Source organism: Pezoporus wallicus, unplaced genomic scaffold (assembly GCF_028554395.1).
Source record: "Pezoporus wallicus isolate ANWC-B61680 ecotype Strahan unplaced genomic scaffold, APGP_CSIRO_Pwel_v1 contig_6658, whole genome shotgun sequence".
NCBI classification, from domain to species: domain Eukaryota; kingdom Metazoa; phylum Chordata; class Aves; order Psittaciformes; family Psittacidae; genus Pezoporus; species Pezoporus wallicus.
This window is the reverse complement of record NW_026642312.1, coordinates 7,311,355-7,324,056: the sequence shown is the minus strand read 5'-3', so window position 1 is coordinate 7,324,056 and position 12,702 is coordinate 7,311,355. Positions and strand designations below refer to the sequence as shown.

At 37.6% G+C, this 12,702-nt stretch overlaps 1 protein-coding gene across 11 annotated transcripts in view; it reads left to right on the top strand.

The window, feature by feature from the left end:
• Window positions 1-12,702, top strand: part of COBL (cordon-bleu WH2 repeat protein) — a 164,026-nt gene that overhangs the window by 82,603 nt on the left and 68,721 nt on the right. For all 11 annotated transcript variants that reach the window (XM_057428765.1, XM_057428766.1, XM_057428768.1 and 8 more), the window contains one exon: window positions 7,137-7,331. In XM_057428765.1, coding sequence (XP_057284748.1) covers window positions 7,137-7,331 — 195 coding nt within the window. The remainder of the gene's footprint in view (window positions 1-7,136; window positions 7,332-12,702) is intronic.

The window sequence follows — 12,702 nt, the reverse complement described above, 5'->3', positions numbered from 1 at the left end:
AAGTTAGTGTCTCTTCCCTTCTCTGCATGTATTGCCGCAATGGAAAAAAACATTGCATCCATTTCCCTTGCTACTATGACTGTCACTTTCATTCTACCAGGGAGACTTCTTCAGCTTGAAATGAGCGATTTGGGGTAGCAGCAATAGACAAAGATTTTGCTAAGCGTGAAGTGTAGTGTGACGTGGGAAAATGTGGAGAGCAAGACGTGAAAACAGGAGAAATTATTTGAAGGAAATACATTGAATTTTAAATCACTGAAGGTGATTTAAAAGTTTCTATTCTTGAAGCATTCAGGAATCAAATTTATCATAAAATCTCTGAGTTACTTGAATATATTATATATGTATACACACATATGTATATAATCTCATTGTTGGTTTCATATATCTGTATCCCACTCCTTTAGATGTGCCGTGGTAGTTTGTTCACTTTTGGAGAATTCACAGTAAACTTGTGATCTCAGACTGGCTGAATACTGAGGGAGGTGGTAGTAGTAGGTGTTACTGATATTAGCACTTAGGCTTAGCTTTACTGCATCAGACTATAAATTTGCAAGAATTTACAGACATGTTCATGCTTAGCTGGAATAAATGTATTCCCAATCCATGTTTTCTAACCTACAGATCATTTTAGTAAAAAGTTAGATTCCTAAGTATCAAAGGAGACTATTTGAATGTTTGTAAAAGAAACAATCAACTTACTTGTGATTTTTTCATATTCATTTAGTATCCATCTGATTTTCAAATGGATAAGGACTTCTGAATATTGCTTCACACACAAGAAGTTTAAGAAACACTAAAGAAGGTTCTTGGAAGCTCTCTTTGGTTGGGCACCCTCTTGTGCACTGTCGTCGGTGTTAGTGCACAGGGTTTGAGTAAATACCCACACTTGTTCCCTCTTCGAAATTCACAAACAGTGAATTGAAACTTCTTGGTCTGTTTCAGACAGCTTTTCCCCTGGAGGCTTCTACTTTTCTAGTTCCTTCTCTTGGGTGCTTGTTGTTTCAGCTTTTCTACTGCAAAAGAGGTTGCACACCACAGGAGGTGTGGAGTGAACATACATCAGTTGGAGCTGGAAATCAAGCTCATGCTCCTAGCTGTAGAGGTGCTTTACATCATGTGACTTTACTTAAGTAAGGACAAGAAGTAATCAGATAAACTTCTAGGAAGGGAAATGAAGGTGCAAGGAAAAAAAAACGTAATGATAAGGATAGTTAAGCAGTAAAACAGCATAATTGCAGGTGGTGTGGACCTGTGTCATAGGAAGGTCTTGGTAACCTCTGCAATGACAGATTGGTCATGCTACTTCAGTGCTGGGAGAACATAGATGACTTTGTAAAGGAGGTGAACTCCTTGCACCTGGCACTGCTAGGATTTCTGTTCAACAAACTGTATTAAAATGAGAGGAATGTGGTCAGCTGTGGTGAGGGAGAACTGGCAGGAGCATAGGAAAGGGAACATTCTTAGGCATTTCTGATTCTGGCTGTGTTAATGTCTGGTGTCCACCAAATGGGTCCCGACCACAAGATCTGGAATTGCTAGCTAGATGCTACAGTAGACGTGTACAACCATAAGATAGCACCATAGTTGTACAAACTTAAAAGTGTAACTCAAAACTTTTACAGTAAAACATCGAAAGCCTACTTGCCAAACATACAAAATTGTCATGGTACTGCCTGTACGAGTTATTGTTGTGGAGATGAAACAGTTGTTTCTCTTTTAATATTGTGAGGGGTGACCAGATCATTTCAGTGGCAAAATACAATTAGAAAATAAAGCAACATAAATAAATTGCATAAAAATCCCTTAATTTTTTTTTTTTTTTTTTTTTTAGTTCAGAGCAGGAGCTTTCTCTTTCTGCAGACTTTATGCAAGTACCAGAATCACAAGTGCTTCAGGGAGTACAAAACCCAAACTGTATTCAGTGTAGCTAGTTAGAAAAGCAAATCTGAGTAGTTAGATTTTGTTGTTTTTTTTTAAACTATGCCTCCAAGCAGTCTTCTGACCACAGTATTATGCTTTGGTTTGGAAGCAGAGGCTTGGATTAATTCAGTTTTGGTGTTGTCAGATTTAGTTCTAGTATAAGGAATTTCAGAATCATGCCAAGAGAAGCAGCCTCTGACTTCAATTTCTGCAGTAGATCTGACATAAATTACCTGGTGTTTCAAATGGTGAGTCGTAATCAGTTGTGGTGGTGTCATTCAGCAAATCCATAAAAGTTCACATTAAGTTTTGGCATTTGGAGTTTGAATGTCCAGCATGTATAAATATTCTTGCTGTCACTGAGTAGACGAATTTGTCCACCTGCTCTAAATCTTAGCTCTTGCGTTTACCCATGGTAAAAAAAACCCACCACCAAATGTTATTTCCTGCATAACACTTTTATTCTTATGTTTTGTCTCTGTTTTGGAAAAAATAAAACCCCTTTTTGCTGATACATAAGGTACTTTGAGTGCTTAAAAACAGCTCAGTTGACTACTTTTGATTTAAAAACTTCTCAGAAGGAAATTGCATAACAAGACTGGGAGTCAAATACGTTGAGCTTTGGCAAAGAGCTGCGGAGGAAGGATCTGGCTGTAGCAACCTCACAAGAAAAGAACTTGACATTTTGAAAGATTTTTATTGACCGGTGTGGACAGGGAACAGGAAGTCAGAACACTCTCACAGGCAAGCTGCAGTCTCTTCCTTGCTGACCTTTAAATGCCACTTAGTGTCATCAGAAAATCAAGGAAATGCTAATAACAGGGCTTTGGGTAAGAGAGTTATGTATGAGTGATATCTTCTGAAAACAAACATGAGCTGACTTCCATTTTTTATTCACATCTGTTTTTGTAAGAGGCAATTCTCACAACAGTGCACTTTTAATACGTTAATCTTGCATTATTTTATTATCATTAAAATTTTCAGTTGTATCCATAGTATGTCAGAGTTTTAGAATTGCATTCTAGGTTGACTTGGGAACACAGACTGGCCTCTGCTTTAGGGTCTTAATCTAGCTTGTGTTGAGTTCAGGACGCTATGGACTTTTGTAGTCTTGTAGAAAGTTGACTTCTCATTGTCTTTTGAATGACTTGTATGCCTCAGTCACCAGATTACTCTGAGTCTTCGTACTTCTGCATTTTTAACAGCTCCTCTTTGACATTCCAAAAAGTCTTTGGAAGCTAGATTTCAGCCTCAAGAACTAGCAGGAAAAAATCCTAAAAATAAACTGCTAAGCCCCAAAGAAAGCATCTTGTACATTATAAAAAAAAAAAAAAAAAAAAAAAAGAAAATTCCTTAGATTTCAGCAGTTTAATGACAGGGAGAAAGCTAGCTGGCAAGTGCAATATGGAACAATGGATCCATGAAACCTGATGGCACTATATGTAGGCATGGCATATTATTGCCTCCTTCCAACATCTACTTCGTGGAATTGAAATGAACTTAGGTCCATGGTTGTGATTCGGTACATGTTCAAGACCCTTGCTCAGCTAGAGTCTTAACTTGATTGTTGACTGTACTGGTGTATCTGTACTTATGCTGGGTTTTCTTTGGCTTAATAAAAAAAAAAAATAAATAAAAAGGGAAGAAAGAGGAAGCTATTTCTTTTCTCTTGCTAGGTTGCATTACTTTGTTGTTTTTTGAATTCCTAGGAAAGTGCTCTAATCCTAGCGATCTACCAGACACTGTGATTTTACAAGTTGAGAGACAGTTTTGAAAGCTTGCTATTTAATTCATTGGCATGAATTTTCTTTTTCTGACATGATTTTTCCTTTTTTTTCTTTCTCTTTTTTTTTTTTTTCACAATACAGTTACAAAACACAGATTGTAGGAACTGATTTTGACTCTGAACAGAACATTCATGCTAACCTGTTTTTCAAATGAAACAGAGGATAAAGGCTGACTTTTTTAGCTAGCTACATTGGCTGCAACACTTCAGCTTGGCTTTCCTCTATTACACTGCTGTAATTTGAGTAGTTCCACTGAAATTAATGCATTGATACCAAATTAAAACAAGAAGAAATAAGAGACAGTTTGGGTAAGTGGCATGTACATACCAGGTCCCTGCAAGTTTGCTTAATTAATGTTGTATACTCCTAATAGTTGCCTTGCTAACCTGCCTGAACCCCACCTCCAAAATCCATTGATTTGGAAAGAAGCTGCACTGCATCTAACACAACATAAAATATAAAAGATGGGTAAGCCATTGTCTGTCTAGATTAGGTTTACAGCGAAAGATGAGTCATGCCAAAACCACTTGTGTCAGTGGTTTGTGTCCAGTGTGTTGATTTTTTCTTTTCTTCTTAAAGCCACTAGGAAGCACTACACGTGGAAATCTTGAAGGTCTGCCTTCATTTAGACAAAGCTCTCATTGCTGACTGATGGGGCTTTCAAAACGACTTTGAAGTTGTGCCTCATTCCACTCCCCTGGAAGCCATAGCAAGTTTTTATTTGAGGGGAAGAGTCTTAACATGAGCATCCTTGAAATGCTCACTCAGTCTATAATGGGCTTGATATAAAGGTTGGACTTGGAAAAGAAAACATAGGTGAATTTTTCAAAATGTTAGGCTGTTTTTTTCTTTCATTAAAATATTATTATAAACTGTTGTCCTACATGACAACTATTTATAGTTTCATGTAAGAATTACATTTTTTTCTTGCATCTTCTGTTAGAAAATTCAAGCTCAAGAAAAACCCAAACACAACAGATTTAGAATGGTTAGTTGTTCATCACTGTATTCCTTCACAGTGATCTGTTCTCTGGAAAAGGATTCTGATAGCTCTTCAGTCACAAGGCCTAGAGGTAGAATCGAATAGGATGGTAATTTAAAACTGGATATATCTTATCTTCTTACTGGTACTCTGTATTTGTAATTCTGTGAGGGGAAGTCTCAGTGGGGTTTATTATTTCTATACGTATTTAAATCTCTTCACAAAATTTCTCAACCTTTTTATCCAGCAAGGAAAATCAAAGAACTGTCACAAAAGCATACCTATTGAATACACTTTAAAATTATTTTGTTCTTTCATTTTATGAGTTTGTGAAAAAAGAAAACTATATTTCCCCCTGTGAATTTTGTCATTTCTTTAGGAGTAAACAAACTTTATTTGATAGGACCAGGTACAGTGTGCACTGGAATGACTTAAAACTTGTAGGTTACAGATGAGGTCATCATTTTTTCCACTGCCTAAGATACAGGGCCAAGAAAAGAGTATATTTATAAGATTAGACCTAATCTTTTAAACCTCACCTTCCACTTTGAGCTTTTTTCTCCATTTGCTAAATAGATGAAGAAGCTATTGCTGCTATTCAGCTCATAAAACTTGTCAATGAAGAAGATGTGGCAAATACTGCTTGACATTAGTCAGTCAGAGAATACCAGTAGCATGCCCTGTTTGTGCCAAATACACTAGTCCAAGACGAAGTCTGCTGTGCAGTGTGCTACATAAAAGGTAACAGAGGCATCCAGCTGGTAGTTTTAACTCGGTGATGGTTATGTAGTCAGTTTTCTATCTGCATTTAGCACTTTCAGTTGCTGTCATGGGAATCTGTAAACCATTGAACTCTACCAAGCAGTCAAGAATATGTACTACATAAATCTTTTTGTACTGTTACTTTTTTTTTTTTACCTTTTATGCTTCATCAGTGCTTCCTCAACGGTTCTAAAATGAAAATAATTGCCTTTTTGAGCTTGCTGACCCTTTTTTTTTTTTTTATTTTTATCTAAGATTGCACTTGGCACTTGTGGAAAGGAATTATCATGCCATGTCACTAATCAAATTCACTGAAACTTACATTCTTACAGTAAGCCACATATCCACCACAGCAATGCAAAGCATTTTCCAGCACTTTCCAGGTTGGAGAACTTGGGTTTAAAGAATTGCCTCTTTTATCTGGAAAGTGATGGGATTTGTGGTGGTCTCAAGTTTCCTGCTTGTATGTATTCTCTAGTTTTGGACCAAATTCTGCCTAAGAGCTTTATGTCCTCAATGAGTGAATTTTGCAAATGCAGTTGCATGTTCTGTTGTGCTAAGAACAGCCTTATCAACCATGGTTATCAGCCTGTGCTTCCGGAATTCGTATCCTGCTCCAGCTCATGGTGGATTGGTATCTGGTGATTTCACAGAAGCCATTTCTGAGAAGCGACCGTCTCGTAACTTAATTAAAAAGTAAAATCTTTAATTTAATATGGATGCTTCTCTTAATTAAAAATAGCAAAAGGTGACTCACAGGTTTGAGGGAAAAGTTTTTGCTTAGGTCTTTATTAGCAGATCCAAAAAATTAATTATGTTGAATCTTAGTGTCAAAACTAAATTAAAAATGCACATTTTCAAGTAATCATGCTTCCCAGTCTTTCCTATTGTAGATTTACTGCTATAAGACTGCATATATTTCTATCTGTGTATTGATATAAAAATATATGAAGGCCTGAGTCTGAAATCAGTGAAATTTTTTCCATTAGTTTCATTAAGTTTTTAGTGAGAACTAAAGTAATTTTTAACATTAAGGAATAATTAAATATTTTCTGCTGCTTCTTTCATCTGGGTTTATTAAAATCCAGAGTGGTGCTTGTCCACAGGGCTTCTTTTGACCAGGTGAAATGGTTGTTTTCAGTAGATTGTGAATTATTATGCTTGATCATGCATATTGGAAATTGATTACAGCAGAGTTTCTCTTACATAAATATGCAGAGAAGACTCCAGTAAATCAGGCATATTGATAATAAAATAGACAAGTCTGGGACACAGCGTGTGATTAATACAGTGTTCCAATTTATGAGCATCTCTTGCTTTCAGAAATGTGTATTGCTTGTAATTTAAATACAGCTGTGAATGTATTTGGATAACCGTAACTATGTATCCTGATGAAGCATATATTTTAAATAGCAAGCAGCAGTAGTGTTCCCGTCAATACTACTGTTAAACTGCAGTAGGTGCTTATCATGCCTCGTGACTTACTGCCTATAAGCTTTGTTCCAGTTGATCTTTAGAAGTTTCCAAAAGTTACAGTTTGCAATTCAGCAGGTTTGGCAGAGGAACATACATGATTATTCATATCATTGTTTAAACGCTAAGCAGATGTGTTTTGTTTTCCTTCTTTCTTTCCCATTGTTTCTAGAAAGTGATGTTAATCCAAGATGTTAATCCATTTACAGGGTTTTTCCACTGCACCAAATTCCCCTTCGGTGAATTCTCGTTCCAGTAGCCTGGGTTCATCACTGTCCCTTGGTAACATCTCAGGAATGACAGCAAACCCAGAAGTGAAAAAGCGCAGAGCACCTCCTCCACCGGTTGCGACACCTGCATTGCAGAACGTGGAGATGAGTGGACAAGAAAAGACAGCAGCACAGGTAACAGTGACACCGCAGAATGAGCTGCTTTGCTTGAAGTGCTGGCTACCATTAGTTCATTTGTCAGAGCTAAAGTAATTCACAGATACCGTGACTAGCCATTAGCTGTGGCTCACCAAAACTCTTGATCTTGCAAAATAAAATTACCAGAAATCTTGGAGTTTTGTACATATTCACTGAGCTTTCTTGAGACTGCCTCAAGTTTTATCCCATGTCAGGACTCTTTCTAAATCATAGAATCATAGAATAGTTAGGGTTGGAAAGGACCTTAAGATCATCCAGTTCCAACCCCCGTGCCATGGGCAGGGACACTTCACACTAAACCATGTCACCCAAGGCTTTGTCCAACTTGGCCTTGAACGCCACCAGGGATGGAGCATTCACAACCTCCCTGGGCAACCCATTCCAATGCCTCACCGCCCTCACAGTAAAGATCTCCTTCATTATATCCAATCTAAACTTCCCCTGTTTTAGTTCAGAAACATTTTGTGAGGCCTTATGCTAAAAGAAGGAGAGTGAAGAAAAAATAAGGCAGAAAAGCTGGAAATTGTATAGAGTGACTTGGTGTCCTTATTGGCCAGGACAGTCCTTGAAAATGAGTGACAGTTCTAGTGACTGACAAAAATCTCCTTTGTACTGTTTTGCCCAGAAGCTTGTAAGGCCTACATCCCTGTTTCAGGTACTACTGTGGGATACCAGAAGATCTGCTCTGCTTTCTGAGTCATGCCATGTGACCTTTCAAAGCAGTGCTCTGGTTTTGCTTTTAGAAAAGGTCACTGTTCCTCAATCCAGTTATCAAGAATTAAACAGAAATGGGGGAAAACCTTTCCGAGGATGTAACCCTTTGAAAAGAATAGAGTTAAGGGAAAAGGAAATTGTTCTTGTTTTTATAGTGACATTCAGGTGTGTATGTTACTAGACATGCACAAGCACATTAAGACTTCTGGTTCCACCATCAACAAAAGTAATACATTTTAAATATAATACTGTAAAAGTTAGTATATAAAGCCATGCCAAATAAGAACGCAAGGAGCCAATACCTTCAAGGTTGTGTAACACGGACTGACTCTTATCTGCTTAGGACTTATCACCTGTACAGCAAACTGATCTTTTGAAAGCTGTCTTAGTGCAAAATGGAGTCAGGAATGAATCTTTCAAGTTCAGTATAGAGGGGAAGACTAGGGCACAACCTCACTCTCTGTGACTCTTGCATATCTGCATTAAGACATATGGTAAATAAATGCCTTCTCCAGTGAAGCATTGTGCAGCTAAAGTCAGTGCATGCTCTTCGTAAAGGACTGTGGAACCTTATTTTCCCATTCTTAAGATCTCTAAAAGTATGAATGCTGGAATATACCAGTGTTTTATCTTTCAGAATCGGACTAGGTGCCTTTGAAATAGCACTCATGTATAGACACAACTGAAGAGAAACCACAATGTTGCAACATTTTGTGCACTTTTTGAAATTTCCTTTTGCAATTCCTACTGTAAGTATTTTGATGAGGTTTACTGTGTCTTCCAGAGTTAAACACTGTATTTGAAATAAATAGATCTTTTACTACAAAAGTACTATGGCGTTATAACTCTTAAGTTTCTACAGGTATGATAGCCACAGACTATATAATTTTGCCATTCTCTTAGGCTCATCTCCCTGCAGTGTGGCCATGATATCTTAAATTCTGTTGCATATAATATATACATAATATAAACTCTCTTTAAACAAGTTAATGTTTATATTTCCATCATGGCCGCTGATAGATTAAAGTGCTGACTTTTTGAAGGCATTAGGAGGAAAGTACTTTATTTATCACAAGTAGCATACAGTACGGTGTCAATTTCAAATTCTCTTAGTCTAAAGGAAAAAGCCATTTTGGAGAAGGAAAACAGATGAAGGTTGCATCAGACATTTTTCTGTGACAGAGTTAATTTTGGGCAATAGAAATGTCTTGTGTAGTTGACAAAGGCAATGAAGAGCAAAGCAGATTATGGGCACAGTTGTTAGAGTTGGATTGCACAGTTGCATCTGTTGGGTAAAGGACGTCTTTCTGAAAATGGTTGCATAGGTCAAAATATTAAACAGTTATGGTGTGCCTCTGAAGTTCCTAGGCTGAAAGGTGTTCACAGGGTGCCCTGCAGTTTGAACAGAAATGTGTGTAGTACAGTTGAAATGAAGCACAAGTTCCATGAACCAAGTGAAGAGATTAAGTATTCAGTATTGTGTGGCAAGGTAGCAACAGACGTATTGTTTATAAGAGAACCCAAATAGTTTTGTTTTATCTACGTGCAGACTATCCAGTTTGCTGTGAAAGTGGAGGAAAAAATCTCAGGGTGTAAGTTGATTTCTTTAGTTTATGGGAAAAAATTAGCAGTGGTCTTTTTTTCAAGGAAGGACGTCAATTCCTTATTAATGAACTTCCTTCCATAAAAAGATAAGATGTTTGTTTAGAAAACTTTATTTATGTGCAACTGTTACTAACAGGAAATCCTACAAAAGGGGAACATGTTTATTTCCAGTGAAGCTAGCACATTAATAGAAAATGAAAAAGGTGGTTCAGAAGGTTTTTTCTTTTTTAACTATCTGATCCCAGAAAGCTGTATAGAAAAGCAAATACTATAGCTGTTATGAATACCTGTAGTTTGACTTCCCAACACAATAAGCCTGTAATTTTTAACCTGTTGTTCAGCTCCAGAGCATTCAGTGTTCTTTATATGAATGGATTCCTTGAGGAATATGCATCTCATCTCCTTGCTTAGTGGTTGCAATCAGAAATTTCCATGTGTATGAAGACTGGGGTGTTTTAATTTATGCTTTATATGTTTAGGTTTTCTCCTTTCACTTTTCTGGATAGGTGGATTGCTGGAATATAATTTTACCATATTGCAGCTTTTGCTTCTGTGGGGCTTACAGTAATTTACCTCCTTGAGGGCAAAGCCCCTGCAGTAACTTTAATTACTTTTTAGTGCAGTGTCATTAGTTTTCCATGTCTGTTTGAAGGTAATGTTTCCTCTGTAACTGTTTTAAATCTCCTCTAGAAAATATTTATTTCTGGTCAGAGCACAACTGAGCAATGTTTCAGTGTGCTGAACATGCATTAAGTAGTTTGCAAAGGAATGCAAAGTCAAAGAAAAGAATCTACAGATTTCTTCCCTGGAGACTTCCCCCCTGCTTATCTTAAACATCTTCCAAGTGATGCTATTTAGGATAACGAGAAGTCACTTGAAAAAAAAAATGCTTCTCAAAAGAACAGGGTATGGCAACATTACCAGTATGAAAAGCCAGAAAGCTGGATACTTTAGAAGCAAGGAGGTTCCCTCCTTCCTTAAGTTGGGAGATGAAGACCACACCATTCAGAGAGCAGAGCCTGAGCAGTGTAGGAGTGAGGAAAAACTGACTCTCCTTTGCAAACAATACCTTTTCTCTATCACAGCACTTAAGATGATGTGCTAGCAGAATTATGAAGTCTCCTACACGCACAGTGTAAACTGAGTCCGTTATAAAACTACACAGTTTTCAGGTTTATTTCCGTGTTTATATAGTTTCCTGGATGTACTGTAGATAAACTAACATACGTTCCTCTCCTCTCCATCCAGATCTTAAACTTGGGTTGTTGACTCCCCATTCTTGGTCAAGGCCATATCTTTAGAGAAGACTACCTGCCCTCAGTGTTTGATCACAGCAGATGTTCTGTCACCACTAATAATTTAGTCATTGAAGAGGCTTACTCATGTAAATAAAAAGGAATGTTGCAGCCAAAAAGAGTCAAAGGCTTGCTCAGATCATTGCTGACAGGTTTCTTTCTTCCTGCTTCTAGTTTATTTTTCACCAATTTTATGCCTAAACGTAAAGTTCAGCTTTAAGAGAATCATTTTAACATGAACAAATATAAAAGAGTCTATCATATCTTTTCTGGAGGAGAAAAGGTACTCATACTAAAACTTTGCCAGATTTCTTATTTATAAAGAGAAGATACTTTCAGTATTTGCTGTACATCTTATTAAATGGGAAGAAATTTCATATGTGGAAATGCAGACAAAATACTATTTTTGCCACCTTAGTTGATTTCAAATACTGACCACCACACTGGATTTTTCTTTTTTCTTTTTTTTTCCTTTTCAAGTCTTTCTGTACTTCTGTGGCAGATAGCAGCCTCCTGCGATGTATGTTCCCCTGTTCCCAGTGAATATTGCACTTGAAAGAATTATGATTCTCCTGGCAATCGTTGTTAGGAGTGCTGCAGAGCTGGCAGGACACTGGGTTAGGCATCCTAGTCATTTAGTAGCATTTTTATGCCTTTGATAGGGATGCTTTTCTCACAGCAGAATTTGTGTTACAGTACTATTCACTGTCCTTTTATACGTAAACCAATATATGATCAAAAGCTTAAGTCCCCTCTGGTTGATTGAGCATTTTAAGATTGTGTCAAAAGAAGGAGGTACTCTAGTGAAATGTCCCACTGAAAGCCATTGAACCCATATGCAGGCAACCTTGCAGGCTGTAAATGACATTTCATTTTGTTCAGCCTGGAGAAGAAAAGGCTCCGGGGAGACCTTAGAGTAGCTTCCAGTACCTAAAGGGGACTTATAAGAAATCTGGAAAGGCACTTTTTACAAGGACATGTAGTGACAGGACAAGGGGCAATGGCTTTAAACTGAGAGAGGGGAGATTCAAATTAGACATTAGGAAAAAATTCTTTATTGTGAGGGTGCTGAGGCCCTGGCACAGGCTGCCCAGAGAAGTTGTGGCTGCCCCATCCCTGGTGGTGTTCAAGGCCAGGTTGGATGGGGCTTTGAGAAATCTGGTCTAGTGGAAGTTGTTCCTGCTTGTGGCAGGGGGTTGGAACTGTATGATCTTTAAGGTCCCTTCCAACCCAAACCATTCTAAGATTCTGTGATTCGATGGCATGGAAATGATGGCAGCATATAGTGAAAACATACCTGGAATACATTCTACCAGCAAGAACCACAGAATAATGTTCAAGTAGTAAAAATAAAGGACAGGCAGTGAACGAAATACATGAATGAAATTATATTGAAATCATTATTAACATACTAAATTTGCTCAAAGCGTTATTAAACCATAGTCTCACCCAGATTTCCAGAATCAGTCCCTGAATTTGCAGTTCTCAGATTTCCCACGTGTATGTGTCTATGGTACAGGCATGGACTTGGAAGCCACTTGAAATGTGACTCATTATCTTCTTTAGAAGTAAAATGTATTCTGAAACAGTGGCCAAGTTTTTTAGAAATGGTTAGCTCAGCTGTCCGTAATTAGGAAGCTGAGTTTGTAGCTTGATGTTTTCTGAACTTTTAAGATGTCAGAAGCTACGTCTGGTTGCTCAGCAACTCGGTATCTGGCCACTGTGATTTTAAT